The 17,373-nt window shown below is 48.9% G+C and overlaps 7 protein-coding genes across 7 annotated transcripts; 5 read left to right on the forward strand and 2 right to left on the reverse strand.

Moving 5' to 3' along the window:
• Positions 1–1,136: 1,136 nt before the first annotated feature.
• N7473_006205 (NACHT domain protein) lies at positions 1,137–5,477 on the forward strand (the record flags this gene model as incomplete). Its single annotated transcript, XM_057152145.1, has 1 exon — positions 1,137–5,477. One exon carries the CDS (start codon positions 1,137–1,139, stop codon positions 5,475–5,477), a length of 4,341 nt encoding a protein of 1,446 aa, XP_057009950.1.
• A 395-nt stretch (positions 5,478–5,872) lies between these two features.
• On the reverse strand, positions 5,873–7,373 carry N7473_006206 (flavin monoamine oxidase family protein; the record flags this gene model as incomplete). Its single annotated transcript, XM_057152146.1, has 3 exons — positions 5,873–6,627; positions 6,674–6,986; positions 7,041–7,373. 3 exons carry the CDS (start codon positions 7,371–7,373, stop codon positions 5,873–5,875), a joined length of 1,401 nt encoding a protein of 466 aa, XP_057009951.1.
• Positions 7,374–7,606: 233 nt separating this feature from the next.
• N7473_006207 (Zn(II)2Cys6 transcription factor) lies at positions 7,607–9,200 on the forward strand (the record flags this gene model as incomplete). Its single annotated transcript, XM_057152147.1, has 2 exons — positions 7,607–8,290; positions 8,355–9,200. The coding sequence occupies 2 exons, from the start codon at positions 7,607–7,609 to the stop codon at positions 9,198–9,200; spliced, it is 1,530 nt and encodes a 509-aa protein (XP_057009952.1).
• A 632-nt stretch (positions 9,201–9,832) lies between these two features.
• Positions 9,833–11,542, forward strand: N7473_006208 (uncharacterized protein; the record flags this gene model as incomplete). The annotated part of the gene is made up of 4 exons (XM_057152148.1): positions 9,833–9,952; positions 10,012–11,135; positions 11,190–11,298; positions 11,360–11,542. 4 exons carry the CDS (start codon positions 9,833–9,835, stop codon positions 11,540–11,542), a joined length of 1,536 nt encoding a protein of 511 aa, XP_057009953.1.
• A 915-nt stretch (positions 11,543–12,457) lies between these two features.
• On the forward strand, positions 12,458–12,697 carry N7473_006209 (non-heme chloroperoxidase; the record flags this gene model as incomplete). The annotated part of the gene is made up of 1 exon (XM_057152149.1): positions 12,458–12,697. One exon carries the CDS (start codon positions 12,458–12,460, stop codon positions 12,695–12,697), a length of 240 nt encoding a protein of 79 aa, XP_057009954.1.
• N7473_006210 (Alpha/Beta hydrolase protein) lies at positions 12,697–12,936 on the forward strand (the record flags this gene model as incomplete). The annotated part of the gene is made up of 1 exon (XM_057152150.1): positions 12,697–12,936. The coding sequence occupies one exon, from the start codon at positions 12,697–12,699 to the stop codon at positions 12,934–12,936; it is 240 nt and encodes a 79-aa protein (XP_057009955.1).
• Positions 12,937–14,514: 1,578 nt separating this feature from the next.
• Positions 14,515–16,109, reverse strand: N7473_006211 (acyltransferase family protein; the record flags this gene model as incomplete). The annotated part of the gene is made up of 3 exons (XM_057152151.1): positions 14,515–15,233; positions 15,292–15,919; positions 15,996–16,109. 3 exons carry the CDS (start codon positions 16,107–16,109, stop codon positions 14,515–14,517), a joined length of 1,461 nt encoding a protein of 486 aa, XP_057009956.1.
• Between the last annotated feature and the right edge of the window lie 1,264 nt (positions 16,110–17,373).

Below are 17,373 nucleotides of genomic sequence, written 5' to 3' on the forward strand. Positions count from 1 at the left end.
AATATTAATTTTATTGTTCAATCAGAAGGTAATGGTATAGACAATTAAAGATACATAGATATTTCATGGGATTTCCTTGAGGAAGATAATAATATCAGGATCTAGTAGTGTGACGAACAAGAACGATAGTAAATAACAGTCTTTTATTTTGCTGAGTGATCAGATTTATGTGAGGATTTTATGCACAAATGGGCGGGTTTGGACAGGTTTGGGACTTAGCGTGCGCGGGCTGGGCTGGACTGGACTTAGCGCAGTTGGACTTTGGACACTAGAGGGGCGTCCATGGACGGGTCATGGACACCTTAGGGGTGTCCATGGACGGACTCTGCCGAGGTCTAATCTAGATCAATACAATCCTAGTACAATAAAGTCGTAGAGGGCGACCTACTACGCTGCTATAAAATAAAAGCTTAGTCTGTATATAATATATAAACAATTTATTACTCACAGATAGGAGATCGTAAATAATACGATTAATCTCTAACTCAGCATTAGCTGTAGCTTACGCAGAGGCTATAGCTTCAGGATCGACAACGGGGAATAGGGGTAGTTGGAACTACGAAGTAGCTATCTTATAGAATGAATAGAATCTACTGTAAGAGCTTTGAAAAGGGGTAAATAAAACACCTCCAAGAAATCTTGGCGCTAAAAAAATTATATAATATAACATCCTGGCACCCGATGAGCTCTGCCACCTCAACGGGTGTCAAGATTAGTCAGAACTTTTTGGCACCCGCTGAACTGGGTGCCCGGGTGGTTGGAATACCCCCGCCACTCTACCATTTCAGCCCCTCCACCTGAACGCCCTGCCCTGTATCGTTGACCCGTCCCTGAATAAATTAGTTCTCTAGTTGATGTCTGTCTCTTCATAATTGACTACAACACAAAGCCCAGAGGCAGCACAATTTGCAGATCAGCATCAATTTATACTAACACCTAGAATCTGTGAAGCAAAAAAAATGATGATCTGAGGCTAAGCATAAGCTGGACACCGGAGCGGCTTAAGCGGTGCCACGTCAAGCCAAACATAGTAAGACTGTAAGCGCCTCAAAACTGAGGGGTTGCCGTGGGGCATTTCGCAACATCCTGATATCTTCCCTCTATCCATACCACGTCCACGGACAGCGGCTTTCACCATGGCCATCCTGCCTGCAAATCAGAGAGACGACAAACTTTCCTCGCTCTGGCAGGCCGCCTGCACTGACTATGCCAATGAAACCGGGACTACGCTCAGCGACGAGGAACTGCGGAGCCTCCGTGGCCCCGAAGACCTGTCGCGGCAGCTAGACAATGAGAGAAACAATTTCGAGGACTTTCGCGTGAAGAGACGCCCACTCCTCCATGCGATGCAGACTGTGCTCGTCCCCTTTGAGAGCTTTGGCGATCTCATCGCGGGCGTTGCGGCAGCGGCATTCCCGCCAGCGTCGTCAATTATGGGGGCGATGTTGCTACTTGTACGTGCGGCAAGGAAAGTAAGCGAGGCATTTGATATGATTATGGATTTGTTTCGCAAGCTGGGCCATTTTGCACTGCGGCTGGACTCGTATAAGGGCGTCCCGCTGAGTGAGGGGATGAAGGTGATTATTGTCAAGGTGTTGGTGAATTTCCTGCGTGTCTGTGCGGTGTCGCAGAAACTGTTTCGCAAGGGTTCCCTGAAAGCGAGACTGACAAAATGGGCGAAGAATGCGATCGTGGAGGATACGGAGGTTAGTTCGCTCTTGGGCGAGCTGGAGGAGCTGACGAGCCAAGAGCATATGATGGTTTCGGCGCATGGGCTGAACATAACCCATCAGGCGTTCCGGAATACGGAGGAGTTGCTTGAGAGGGATGATCGCAGGCGTGACCAGGAGAAACTAGAGAAGGTCAAGGCTGCACTACATCCAGTATCCGCGTCGAGCAAAGTTTTGTCTTTCATCAATGAGAATCGCATACCTGGCTCAGGGAGCTGGGTAGAGGATAGGCTTCGAACATGGTGGCAGGGAACTCAGCCTCTTCTTTGGCTTCATGGGGGTCCTGGGGTGGGCAAGTCCCATCTCGCGTCCAAAATTATCACGGGCCTTTCGAGTGGAGAGTTTTCTGCTACTGCCCCCTTGGTGGCATCTTTCTTCTGCAGAAACAACGACGTTGATCTACGCTCCGTCAACAAGGCTTTGCGCACCTTGGTATGGCAGGTTGCCACACAGAGCCCAAGCTTCGCAACTCGTGTGGAAGAGTTCTGTTTGAAAGAGGACACTGAAAATACTTATGACATGTGGAGAAAGCTGCTACTCGAAAGCCTCACTGAGACGCCCTCAGTGGAGACGTGCTTCGTCATCGACGGTCTGGATGAGGCGGAGCCGGAGGAACTGGATGTCCTTGCAAGCCTACTGGAGAAATCTTTCTCAGAAGGTGACACAGAGACAAGGCCACACTTACGAATTGTACTGCTGAGCAGGGACTCGGTGCGCCCCGTGCTCGAAGCACATTCTCTGGACTGGATCCCCGAAATCGAAGTCGGCAATAACGAGAACAAGAATGACCTTCACGAATATGTCTCTCAAAAGCTACAGACGACTAAAATGTTTCGCTCGGCGCCTGACCTCCGAGAGGAGATCGTCAAGGAGGTCAGCCGGGAGGCCGAAGGTCTCTGGGAATGGGCTAATCTGGTCATTAAAGCTGTCCTGCGCTGTCGGACCAAAGAGCAGATCCAGAAGATCATCAGGACTACCCCGCGGGGAATAAGCGCGATGTTAAGCCAAGAGCTGCAGCGCTTGAGCAGAGAGCTGTCGCTATCGGGAGAAGCGTCCAATGACGATTACTCCATTGAGGAAGCCGCGACGCAGATTGACCAATTGAATGTCCTGCTCTCCTTTGTGACACTCGCACAAAAGCCGCTGACATTCCGGCAGCTCGAAATAATGCTGCAGATCATCTTCAAAGAGGAGGTACTGAACTTGGAGGACGACATCCGCAGCTTATACTCGTCACTCTTTCAAATACGGCATGACGTAGACGAATATAAATGGGAGACTGATGTTGTGATCCTGCGACATAGCTCGTTTTACGACTATTTCAGGACGTCGCAGAAGTCTGGGCTGATTCATGTCAATGTTGAACAAACCGAGGCCAACTTCCTATACGTCATCCTTCAGACGTTTAGAGAGGTCCACAAACCAAGGTCCGAACTAGGCCCCGAAGAGCTGTACCTGGGTGACGTTAGACCCTATGCTGATAAATTCCTGGCATGGCATTTAATGCGCGCGACTCCTGAAGCCGCAGGGCAGCGACGTGAAGATATTTCAACCCTCTTCCAAGACTTGTTCATCCAAGAGAAATATATGAACTGGTTGGTCACCGTCGTACAAATGAGGGACTTTGCTAAGTACTGCTTCTATCCTTCGTCTCACGTATCGGACGCTGCGGAGTTCTGGCTGTATGCCGAAGATCGGATCACTACAAATGAGAGGGCAGATTTGGTCCTGAATTGGCTTCTCCCGGAGACAAGACAGCGCTTCGAAGAAAATGCTCGTTCATCGGAGGACGCAAGCGACACATGCCCGTTTACGGTGCTCTTCTCCTTTATGGTGTGTAGTTGGTTCCGCCTTTGGCTGACCCCAGATGAAATCAAAGAGGACGATGGCTGGCCTGCAGCCCTTCCACGTCTGTTGAAATTATATTCGGTCATGGCGACAGTGGATGAGGAATCGGACGAAAACGAGGGGTTAAAAAAACTACTACCGATGAGGTGGGGCAACACCGGCGTGTCTGTAATCTTTGAAGCCGCCGAACTACATAAGTTTGAGCACACAGCGATGTGGCATGCCAGAGTCGCTCAGGCGCTGCTCTTGCAATACCACCATCAAGAAGCGCGCGAGCAATTTCGCGCCATACTCGACGATGATAAAATGGCAGATGCCCTCAACGAACAAGACCTCTCTGTCGTGCATAGAGACCTGGCTCGAGCATGTACTGAGATAGGGAGACACGAGGAGGCATTGAGCCATATGGAACTCGCTGAATCGATAAGGTTGCCGGGGGACGAGGATCATTCAGACCAGGATCGAGTGGGCCGATTGCTGAATTTGGCGCAATTGAAGTATCGTGCAAAGCAAAGAGAGAGTGCAATTTCGACAGCAAATGAAGCTTGGCAGGAGCTGTTGGCATCTCGGGAACACTGGTGGTATCCTGAGTTCCTTTCCTTCTTCGACATTTTCCTTGAGTTGCGGCAGCCACAGCTTCTTGAAACTGTTTTAGACTACGCCGCCAAGCATTTTGAAGGGACGAATTCCGAAAGACCGAAGTATATGGATCTGGAATACTACATTTTCGACACTTTCAACGATAAACCGCGCACCATGTATAGTGTGTTTCAGATTGTTTTGAAAGAGGACGATCAGCGTTGCCTAAGTCATCTTGCGAAGGCCATGAAGAAAACCGATACCCTGACAAAAGAGGATCATAACATCGCCCAACTTAAATATCTCATTGCGACTGTACTATTCGACAAGGGACAGTTGGATCTGGGGATTCAAGGCTGGTGTCAGGTTTTCACAGCCGCCTATAGTCCTACTGACAACACTTGGGGTAACGAAAATTATCGCGAGCGATCACTGGCCCACCTGGTGGAATTGTGCCTGAGCGACACTGATATCCCTTCTTCTGAGAGTTTCCCGATCACGCTGGGTACTGCGGCTGACTCGAGTGATGCCTGTTTAATCATTTCGAGCTGGCTTCAGAACCATGGAGATCCCAACAATGCTAGACATGTTCTCCGCGGTCGCGTTAAAGCATGCGTTGCCTTACTATCGGACGACGATCCAACAAATGATGAGGACGCTTTCATTTCTCTTTTCAAGACATTTATGATTGATTCCGGTAGCGAGGAAGATCTCGGTGCAGCTTTGTACTGGATCAAGCAAGATAATGAGCGGTTGATCAAGAGATACGATGACGAGGAGCGTGATGCTGAGAAATCGAAAGACGGGGCGGGGTTGGTGGGCTCGCTGGGCAAAACTAATTTGGAAGACAACAGCGAAGACATGAATAGCGCCGACAGTCTTGACGCTTTGAATATTTGGTTCACATGCGATGCCCTGACAATGTGCTCGATATGCACGCAGCAGATTAAAAGTATCCACGGCTGGTACTATTGTCGCTCTTGCCCGTACAAAACCTGCTGCCGAGAGTGCTCCGGCAAGCACCAGCGGATCGGGAACAGCTCTGGTTTATACAAATGCCTTGGTGTTTGTGATGATGAACACAATTTCTTCTATACCGGTGGGCTTCTTCAGACGGCAGAGCGTGTTCCGGATGGCATGGTACCGGTGGTCTCTTCAGATGGGGATAGGAATGCTATTTGGATTGAAGACTGGAAGGATGGGCTTGCTAAAAAGTGGGAGACTGCTGATTTCACTTTCGATGGCGGGCTGTCGGCTTGGTGCATACGCGTTTTGCCGGAGCCACAGAGGACACGGTGGGCTACAATGTTCAAATCCTGAGTTAGTACGGTAGAAGATCTCGAATGAAGATAATTGATGGGCCCAGAAGGGAGCCGAAGGCAATTTGAAGGCGAATAATCAGACAGTAAGAACAGCTTTTATGCAGGTATCTGCTCAGAGCCTTATTAAATATCCAGCACTCGGTTCGTGACTTCAGAAGGTAAGGGTAAGTAGCTGTAAATACCTTAATGATAAGCATTTACCGTGATCGCCCTGACCACCCCCCGGAACAGTGTGGTAGCCCGTTAGATAAAAGTTTCCTCTCTCGTCCACCATTCACTTCCCTGTTGTGTCCTAAAAAAATTGGACCCTTGAGAACGGATTCTCATCGAAGCCAACTCCGAGGAATCAATTTACTATATCTACATACAAGAATAAAACGGATGAATGCCACATCACAGATGAGCCATAGGCTCTGCCAACAATGCTTTAACCACCTCTGCTCCTCCACGCTGGCCAGATCGGACAGCGCCTTCCATGTATCCACGCCACTCGCGAGAGGTCTCGGTGCCTACAAAATGCACCCGACTAACAGGAGTCGCTAGCTCACTTCCAACCTTTGTAAGGACCCCCGGAGTAGTGATTGGGCAAGGAGCACCGAGGAAAAAAGCCTCCTTAGCCCAATCCATCTCCAACGTATTGGTCGGTGCAGGGACATCGACAAATTTGCCAAAGCTCTGACTAAACTGGTCCCAGGCCTGCTGGAGTCGGACGTTCCGGGGGAGCTTGGACCAATTTCTGCCTTTATCACCGACAAGGAAACAAGTAATAGACCACTGGTCATCCACGGGGATACTTGTGTCTCGAGTGAAAATGATCGGGCCTTTTTCGGAGTCTAGGACACCCGAGAGTCCAGCATTTTGCCACCAAGGCTCCTTGAATACGTAGATAACCTTGGTATAATATCCTGTTGCCGTGTTGTCGCTCAGCAAGGCCTTGCCCTTCGGAAGCGCAGGATTGAAGGCAATCTGATGATACAGACTCGTGGGGATAGAGACGATCACTCTTCTGCATTGGAAGCTTATGCCACCGTCCGTATAGACAGTGCAGTGTCCGCCTTGAGACTGGTCAATAGTAGTGACCGGAGTACGGAGATAGACGGAGTTTGGACCAAGCTCCTCGGCCATCTTCTGGGAGATAGTTTGGTTTCCTGGTATTGTTAGTCGACATGTCCATTATCATCAAACGTGTCTTACCTTGTCGGTTTCGCAGGTATTGCCCGCCGTCTTTCTGATCCGAGATAATATTCTCGATGCCAGCGCCACTCTTGAAGTAGAGCAGCATATAGAGGGCGCTGACTTCTTCGCTTTCCACCCCGAGCAGACACGCAGACAATAGATTAGCAATCTCAACTGCACCTTCAGAAGCAGCCTTTTGGATGCAGAACTCGCGGAATGTGAGTTGATCGATTTCTCTGGCCCGGGCAGAGTTGGTAGGGTTATCCAAGTCAATCATCGAGTATTCAGTTTGAAACACGTTAAGTAGTTTCCCTAACACATCTAGATTTCCCTACAGATTTGTTAATCAACACTTGCGGAAACAAAATAGACTCCTAAGGCATACTGGCAGCTCCCCGAATGGCACTTTCGTAACTGATCCATCCGCTGATTGGATAAGGGTTTCTCCACTATCGCGTTGAACTTCGATGTCGATACCATATCGCTTATAGAGCTTGAACATCTCACGCTGGTTGGTATCATTGATCCAAGAGGCACCGAGATCATTGAAACCCTTCTCACAGGACTGGACAGTCAATGTCTTCCCGCCGACGCGGTTGGTAGCCTCCACCACGCATACGCTGAAGCCTGCCGCTCGCACCAAGTGAGCGGCTTGGAGGCCACTAAGCCCAGCGCCGACCACAACCACGTCGTACTGCTTGTATGCTGTAGATGCCATTTTGATATGCAAGATTATACCTAGACAAGAAGCACTTGCTGGTTGCAAACAGTGGGCATATATATATAGTTCATGAAAGCGAGCCATACCAATCTGGCAATAGCGGCAAAGTTTATCCTTATCTGTAGCCGCGCTTATCATCAGCGAGTATCTACTTGCCACTTCTCCCCACTCGACTATTTGATGTTCACCGTCACCCCTTCTCCATCGCAGGCCAAGAATGACCCCTAGAAATGAGCCAGGTATTTCCACGCACTAGGACAGGCTGCCTCACTTGCCGCCAGCGGAAAAAGAAATGCGACGAAGAGAAGCCGCACTGCCGGGCATGCAAGCGTAACAAATTGGACTGCTCGTGGCCACCACACATACGCCGGAGGTTCGGTCTCGACGATCACAAGGAAATATCCAATGATGGGAACTCCAATGCGTCGCTGGTGGTCAAAAAGAGCTCTACAGAGACCTCGGTCAAGTCTGCATCCACCTCTCACACTGGTGGGGCTTCCCCTAAATTTACAAACAATACCGAGCTCGATGAAGTCGTCTGGTTTCGGGGACTCAAAGCTTTCCTGAGCCCAATGCGAGCGGGGATGCTGCCACCAGTATCCCAAACCTTGCTCTCACACTACCTTGAATCCACCGCTCCTAAATTATCCCCTTCGTCGGACGTGCCATTTGCTTCTTGGGTTATGCCCATTGCCTATAATGATAACCTCCTTATGCACAGCATTCTGGCACTTAGCGGGGCGCATCTCTCTTATCAATCACAAGAAAATATCGAAATCCACCAGGCAACTTTCCGGCATTATTCTTTGGCAGTGAGGACCCTTCGCCGTATATCGGAGGATGAGATCCTCCTTCGCGAACCTTTGGTACTCCTTCGAGTTATGTTGACTGTGATGATCCTTTGTCATTACGAGGTATGTTGTCAAAATAATATCAGGTTAATTGCTACCTCTCTGACTTTATCTGGGGGACTTCAAGGTAATCTTAGGAAATCTTGACGGATCCCCTTTCACCCACCTTCGGGCTAGCCGTTACCTGCTTCTGGAATTGCGAAACAGACGCCACCGGATTAAGACCGCTTCCGAAATGAAGTTGTATGGATTTGTAACGGAGCTCTATTCTTACATAGTCCTCTGCAATACTATCACTCCCTTCGGAATGAACAGTAACCGAACCCTCACACACGACTCATTTCTGCAATCTCTCGACGACTTGCAAGATTTTGGTGCCTTCGGGGTCATGTTCAGTGGCGGGCATGGTCTTTTCGAACTCATTTCATTAATATCTCTCTTTGCCGCATCACAAGAGTCTCTCCCGTCAATAAATGGTGCCGCTGACCCGGAACGGTATGAGATATACGAGCAACTCAAGAGTCGCATTATTAATTGGAATCCCCAGCCAACAGAATACAATGAGTATGAGTTGCTGCCAGGGTGTAGAGCAACCTTGGAGTTTTGTCGACAGGCTTCGCTGCTCTTTCTGGAAACGGCTATGTCCCCTTTCTCTAAATACGACACCGCACGAATCTGTCATCTCCAGCCACTCCTTGACGTGGCTATTTCCTATATGCCGCAGATCTTGCCTTCCAAGTTCTCCTGTATTGTTATGTGGCCGCTCATGATAATAGGCTCATGTCTGGTGGAAGAAGACCAGCGTATGGCCATGAAGGACGCCTTGCTCCACAATCAATATATGATGAGAAACACAGCTCAAGCGAGCAATCTACTGGAGTTACTTTGGCGTGATCCAGATGAATATGCAATCGGGCCATATGGACTGGGTTTGTTGATGGAAAATTACAAATTGGACTATGGGGTTATATGAATTATGACATTGAAGACAAATGTAGCGAAATCAATGTACTCTATTTAATTGTCCATATAACTGCAAGTGGCCTATCAGCCTGATGATTTCGCCATTCACTGGAGGGAAACAAAGATTATATTTTCACGGGTTGAAGGTAGAAGACGGCTAATACTCGTCATAACTGACTTCACTCATTATCAGGCATATCATTGCGATTGGCAAATCCAGCACCACATGTGAGTGGAGCCAAATATCTCATTTCGCCCCACATAGCGCGATCTTCAATATTAGTGTCCAATGCGCTACTTGTTGTTGGCATGGTGAAACTTCGAGGGAGTGCTCCTGGCGTTCTCGGGTTCCGCGGACTGCAGGGTACAGTTGCATGACATGCCCAGGCCAATGGGTACCGACTAGCCGGGGCGTCGGCATAACTACTGTTCGCACACGATTGCGCATGACACCTTGGTTGGTTGCTGGTGCGTGGATAAGGAGACGTGGCAATATGAAGACTGGCTCCCTTTCCTCCACACACGGACCTCCCATTTTAACGAATCTCTTAGTCTTCCACAAACATTTCCAGTTTTTCTCCTTTCACCAATCTTCTCTTGCGTTTGCTGCTCAAAAAACAGAGAAACTTTTTGCTATTCAAAATGAGTGGAAAGGGATCAAACGGGGTTGAGTTACCCGGCGATATCGAGTTTAACAAGACTCCCGCAGCGAAGGTCCCGGCATTTGGGACTAATAAGGATCGTGGAATCAAGTTAAGCAATGTTGGTTCCTGACTTTGTTTATCCCTGCACTATCACGGCCTGGCTAATTCCATCTTCAGTCTGCAGCTATTCACAACGGTCCCCTTCCAGCCGATGGTGCTGGAAACGAGAGCTTCTCCAACACCCTGCTAGCAAGCGCCCTTATCGGAGTTCCTGGTCTCCTCACACTGATGTTTAAGGGTGGAGTAAAAACATTCGTACTTTTTGCCCTCATCTTGGTCCTCCCTATCCTCGTGGTCTTCTGGACCTGGAAATCTTCCTGTAGTCCACCTACCAACAACAAAGTCAAGTTACCTGGCCGGCCGATTGAGCATTATGTGACTTTCAAACGTGAAGAGGACCGGTCGAGGTGGAATGGTAAAAACAAAATACCCATGCAAACTTTTGCAGAGATGTACCTGGACGGCAAGGTGGATTTCAATGGCGATACACTTGAAATCATGGAATATCGGCATGATTGGGCGAACTTCGCGTTTACCTGGGACTTGTTCAAGTTCATCATCTTTACCTTCTTCGTTGATGTTATCTTCCACACGAAGGCACAGGATGATGAGCAGATCCGCCCGAACTATGACCGTGGTAACGACCACTACGCATGGTTCCTTGGACCTCGTATGATCTACACATCGGGAATTATCTCAGACCCAGACCGAGAAGAAACCCTCGAGGAAATGCAGGATAACAAGATGGCCGTTGTATGTGAGAAGATTGCCCTGAAGGAAGGTGAAACATTGTTGGATATTGGCTGTGGCTGGGGAACTCTTGCCAGATTCGCCAGTGTAAACTATGGCGCCCAAGTGACGGGACTCACCATTTCCGAGAACCAGACTGCTTGGGGCAATGATGCGCTCAGAAAGGCCGGTATCACTGAGCAACAGAGTCGTATCGTCTGTATGGACTACCGCGATATTTCACACAAAAAGTACGACAAGATAACGCAGCTGGAAATGGGAGAACACGTCGGTATTAGGAAACTCACGAGGTTCTTCCGCCAATGCTACGATATGCTCAATGACGATGGAGCCATGTATGTGCAGCTCTCGGGATTGAGACAGGCATGGCAGTACGAGGATTTCATCTGGGGTTTATACTTGAACAAGTACATTTTCCGCGGCGCAGACGCCTCTACGCCCCTCTGGTACTACGTTAAGTGTCTAGAGCAAGCAGGATTCGAGGTTAAAGGGTAAGTCACGGCTAGATATACCATTCCGGTTGAACAACCACTAATGATGAACAGAATTGATACCGTGGGTGTCCACTACTCTGGCACGCTCTGGAGGTGGTACCGCAACTGGACTGGGAACTTCGACGAGATCAAGGCCAAGTACGGACAAAGATGGTACAGGGTAAGTTTGCTCCTCACATTAGTTATTATACAGAGTTTTGACCAAGCCTGAACGTCGATAGATTTGGGAACTCTTCCTCGCCTGGTCTGCTATCGCATCTCGTCAAGGTTCGGCCACCTGCTACCAGATGGTTGTCGTTAAGAATCTGAACTCAACACGCCGCATTGATGGAGTAAGCACTCAGTTTGGCCTGGACGGTGCTCTCGCTTCCAGCAGAAAGGCGGGCAAGTCACGACTGGCTTAAGGAGGTTTTTTGGTTTTGCAAAACTCCTAGTCAACTACACCACCCGCAGCCTCATCAAGGCAGATGACAGGATTTGCAATGGTAGTTGCTTTACAATTACGATACAGTCTGTGGCTTACCCAATCGCTACATCCAAAGGCAGCGCAGGTCGGGTGCATCTGGCGCACCGGATAATTGCTATCGTTCCATTTTTGGATCAAGGTGAACCAAAACATTCCTACGGCTGAATAGCACCTCGGTGGTTTCTTATGTCAAATTTCATAGCTTATATTCGTGAGCCTACCTGAGGTTGGGACCATTGACCATATCCTATAGAGTTGTAATTCATCGCCCTGACCACTTGTTTTTCAACTTTGTGATTCATTTATGATTCAAATGAGCGATTAAGTTACAGTAGCGACTATTCTAGCCTCTCATGCAGGGAAACATGCTGGGAATTGAGTTTGACATATGTGTACGTTTTCGAATCAGGTACCTGTTCAATCTGGACAACAGGTAAAATATGACCTTATAATATAGAGTCAACACATTTAGACCAACATGGTGTTGATTTGATTGGGAACGAGTTTTGGACGGATTATTCATACCGGGTGTGCTCGGATAGAGGGCATCATTTGGTCACAATCGTGTGACGTCGACAACTGTGATGAAACCAGAACATCACAATGGGCATAATAAGTACTTATATTCAGATCCAAGACGTAGCGAGCAAGTTCTTTGTAATTTCACTGCGACAGAATCTTTATCGATATTCTCGCCGAATAGATTCACGAAAATGCCTTTCTCGAACTTCGCGATGGGGCCCAGCTCTTTACAAAGACTGGGGCAACCCTGATGGCTCAATTATCATATTTTCCCACGGCTGGCCTCTGAGCAGCGACAATTGGGAGAACCAGATGGTCTTCCTGGCTGATCATGGATATCGCGTCATTGCACACGATAGACGTGGACACGGGCGCTCAACCCAGACCTGGACTGGAAACACCATGGACACTTTTTGTCGATGATCTCAAAGAGCTTTTCAAGCACCTCGATGTCCAGGACGCAATTATGGTCGGACATTCACACGGCGGAGGAGAAGTCACCCATTACCTTGAAAAGCACGGCACTGGCCGATTCAAGAAGGCCGTACTCGTCGGTGCTGTGCCCCCTTGATGGCGAAAACCTCAACCAACCCCGAGGGGACCGACAAGTCTATTTTCGACTCCTTCCGTGACTCCATGAAAAAGGATCGCGCGCAGTTCTTCTTGGATATTCCGACCGGGCCATTCTTTAACTTCAATCGACCCGGTGTCAAGAAGAGCGAGGGTCAGATCCGGAGTTGGTGGCAGCAGGGGCTGAACACCAGCTTCAAGGCAGCCAGCCTATGTATGATTCGATCGCGGACTTTCTGAGACCGATTTCACCGAGGATTTGAAGAAGATCAATACCCCTGTGCTTGTTCTTCACGGCGACGATGATCAGGTTGTTCCCATCGGGGCTGCTGGACTCAAGTCGGCATAGCTTTTGCCTAAGGGGACCCTGAAGATCTATCCTGGTGGCTCTCATGCAATCCACAACATTAATATCGACGAGGTAATCAACGATTTACTGAAATTCGCGCAATCCTAGAAGGGACGCAGAAAACACGGAACGCTCTTTTACTCCGAGAAGCGATGGCAGTCACTAAATGCTTTTAGACGACCATTCTCCAGATGTTCACTCTCTCCATAGACCTGGTTGAGCCCGACCGTGTGTATGATAACCTTCAGAATAAGGCTCCGACGCCGGGAGAATGGCTTGAAGACCCGAGAAACAATTCGTTCCATCACCAACCAGAAAATCATCGTCTTTCTATCCTTGAATCTTGGATTCGCTTCTCTAACTAGTTATCAAATGTGTGAATGTATGACGAAAAGCCCTCCAATTAATTACTTGTTAGCTTATCGATAACCGGCAAGATCCGATAAGGCTGCATCGTAAGGCTGACATTTCCGGAAATTCCCCAATTTGTGAGACCTTCGCACTCGCTTTCCTATGTACATTAGGACGAAGTAGTACATAGGGCGCTTGTAGTAGTCTAGCATCTTCAGAGACATGAAAACTCAGCTGCCTGCTTGTCAAAACTTGGCAGTGGTTCCACCAGCGGATCCATGCATACAGCCCAACCATACCTGCGGATAGCCAAGGCCCTGTTTCTGTATTTACTATTACCTGGAAATACTCCACTCATCGGGGTCTGCCAAGCTGACACAGCTTTCTTGGCAGAAAACCGTTAGCAAGTCATCAAGCACGAATGACAGACGAGTCCGTGAGACAGGGGGTGGGATTGGCAATTGCCCTCCGCTGAAGATTTGTGGAGAGTCCGAGTGTCGTATGTAGGCCCGTTGCTCATCTCGTATGACGGTATGTAACAACTTTTTACTTGGCAGTCCTCCAGGCTGCTATCGGCTGTCGGGCCTCCACTTTTTGTTTCTCGGGGTCTTTTGTACGGCGGGTAACTTACCAGACTCCTACTCGGAAAAACTCTTTGCTCGCGACATTAGAATTTAGAGATTAGCTAAAAAGGGGGTTCAAAGTTTGCGGAACGAGCGTGGCGTAAACGAGAACGAACGTGGGACTGGGTGTGCGGAGGGCTTGGGAGTTACGGAAATGATTTCCAGGAAAGTATTGCTTATAGTTACAGGTGCTCTTTCTCAATGATTTTAGTCTGGACAAGGGCTGAAGTGCCTTTTTCTTGCGTTTGGCCGTTTCGAAGCAAAAAGGTATAGCAATCTAGATTTGATGTGGATGCCGATGTGGTCCCATTGTGATAGACAGAGGAAAGTACTAGAGAAAGTGGCTGAAGATATGTACATTCAGAAAGCCAAAATGCAAAAGATCGCTTCCGCTGAAACCCTATGATTTCCATGCATGTCAAGGAAACAGATTGTAAAGAAAAAACAAAAAGTATATACCCCGCGATTCATCACGGATGCCATCCCGCTGGACCATTACGCGGAATTCATCGGCATATTCGTCATTGGCATGCTTGTCAAAGGAAGCGATGCCGGTGATTTCTCATCTTCCTCGAACATCAACTTTTCCAGCTTCTGCGCCATCTTGGCACAGAATGGGTCGACGTAGGAGGTCCAAAGCGAGGCGCATAGATAGACAAGCGCAATCCAAGACGGGATAGAGATCGCGACGACCCATGGAGCACGAATGGGGATCCAGTGCGGGTGAAGTGGCTCGCCGTTCTCATCGAGAATGGGTTGGCCGTTGCCATCGACGACGTCGCCGTCCCAGGGCTGACCGGTGATGCCGTATAGCATCCAGCATAGCACGGTGCGAAGGAGGGTTCCGTGCACAAGATAGACGGCAAAACTTTGCTTGCCGAGCCATAGAAGGAGGCGGTTGGCTAGGAAGTCCTTGGTAGAAGGTGAGATGTAGATGGCGAAGATGATCAGATCGACACCCATGGCCGAGTAGCGCTTGCCGATGTTCACCTCAGGAGGGAAGATATAGTGAGCCAGCTCAAACATGTAGTTGGACCATGTTGCCCATTCGGGGTGCTCGCCGGGGTATGAGCAGATAAGGAGACCAGTGATGGCGCAGGTTGCTGACACGGCCCTACGACCCCATTTGTGGCGCTGGACAAATTCTTTGAATGCAGTTTCGTATGAAAGATCGCTGAGGAACATGCCATAGATAGCCTGCATTTGGAAGGTTTCTTCAAAACGTCAGCGAGTAAGTCAAAAGGTAGAAAGTGAGCGAAAATGTCATCGTACCTGTGTTTGGGGCCGCGTCCTGGTGGAAGTAGAGGAACATGCCCAGATAAATCGCTAAGCGCCAGCGGAATTTCACAAACATGGTAGCGCAGAGGAGAATATACACGAGCATCGAGGCCTGCAATAGTGGTAACAAAGCCCACTGATGATCATCATATGCCATATAGCCAGTAGTCCAAACACCGAGGAAATTCTCAAACAACCGGAGAACCTCTTTCCAGAACGAATCGGCCAAATCAGGAGCCGCATAACGACACCACCAGCAGTCTGAACGGTTAGCAACGATGAATGCACCAAGCTGAGCCATCACCCATGAGATGATTAGGGCAATGGTAGCTGGGAAAATCAAACGAGGTGGGCGACGGAATGCGCTCTTAGCTACCGAGGTAAATGAACCTAAGTGGTCACCGTTACGAGACTGCTTGATGGGCTTCAGAGCGCACACATAACCAGTCAGAAAGGCGAAAATGGTGACACCAAGGCGGCCTTGCCATGGGATTCGCAGAATCGGCCATTGCAAAATGCGGGGAGTGGCGTCTTCGTCGTCGCGGGGTGAAAAGAGATCGTAGTCCCATGCTCGGGCAAGATGTGTCAAGACAACCAGAAATGAAGCAATTCCTCTCAGGCCCTGTCAGAAAGAAGGTTAGAAAGATCCATGACGGAAGAACTTGGTGCCATTAATCGCGTCGGAGAGATGGACGTACATCAATCCATTTGACACTTTTCCTGGGATCACCCTTCACATTAGGGTCCCCCGATTTCCACGGCGCATTCTCAAGTAAACGGGTGTAAAGATGTCTGGGTTGAATATATTCCATGATGGAATTGGAGTCGAAAGCGATAAAGACTGAAAAAGATGGGCCTAGTTGGAAATCAAAGGTCTGTCATCGGGAGTCCCAAGTCTCTTAACCAGAAGAGCGTAGGCGATAAGGAATGTGGGCGATGACGAGAGTGTACAGCGAGAAGGAAGAAAACGAGTGGATCGCAGAGCAAGTCACGCTCTGCTTTTTCTAACAATAAGACTCCAAGAGCTGCCAAGAATAGGACGAGCGGGTGTCCGCCGGGAGCAGGCTGAAATGATCTCAAGAGTTGACAAACAAGGAAGGGATAGGACTCGAGGGGGGGGCAATTTGGGGTTTTGAATAACTCGCGGGTCCGCCCTCCTGCCTCCAAGGACCTCCAGTTTCTCCAGTAGGGCGGGACGATAGGGGAGTTGCCGAATCGGAGTGGAGTATGCCAATGCAGAACCAAAACTTCGGTTTGACAGCGGGCCCTTTTCTTCACAAAGAACGGAGTACAGAGGAAAGGTACACCCCCTACGAACCAAGTTGATCACTTGCCAGAACGAGATTATGCTAATCTAGAGCATAAAGTGTATTTGATCGAATCAGTCCTATTCTACATGTTCGTTTCATTGCCTAGAGATGTAGAGTGTTTCATCGAATGTAACCACAATTCATGCTGCTCCAATGCGAATGGTAGGCCACAATCGAAGCGCAACAACCACATGAAAATCTGCATGATTCATGAAAGGCCGCGTACTCTCCTGACTAAAAGTAAGACGGCTAAATGCTGGAACACAATTCGGGTCTCAAAGAGGATAGAAGGGCCGAATCTCGCCAAGCACGAAGCCATTGCCATCTTGCCAGAAAGCTATACAGATACGACCGGAACGAGATCGGGAGGAAGGGGGCGAGGAAGCTGACGACGCTGTCTGGAGGAATATTCCGCCCTGCCAATCATCCTCTGACATCCAGAGTGTTAGACTAGGTTTCCGCGATGGCCACAGAATTGACCTGGATGGCGTGAGCAATTTGGTGCAGATCAGATTTCTTTTGCCCAAGACCAGGTTTGACCAGCCCTATGGAGACTGCCCTATGGAGACTGAGTCCGACGGGAAAACCCCATTTCGCGTTTTTGCCTTGTTCAGGGGGTGACGGTGCGTTCAAGCCGACTGAAAAGGCAGGGACCAAAGGGTCTTTGTTCTGTGGTGGAGATTCGTATAACTAGCTTGAACTATATAAGAGATTCCGCTGCGCCGTTGATTAGCATTTGGGGAAAACTGATTCTGTGAATTGCTTT

The sequence above is a fragment of the Penicillium subrubescens genome, assembly GCF_028828155.1.
Source record: "Penicillium subrubescens strain IBT 31985 chromosome Unknown utg000004l_segment0_segment0, whole genome shotgun sequence".
Classification (NCBI taxonomy): Eukaryota; Fungi; Ascomycota; class Eurotiomycetes; order Eurotiales; family Aspergillaceae; genus Penicillium; species Penicillium subrubescens.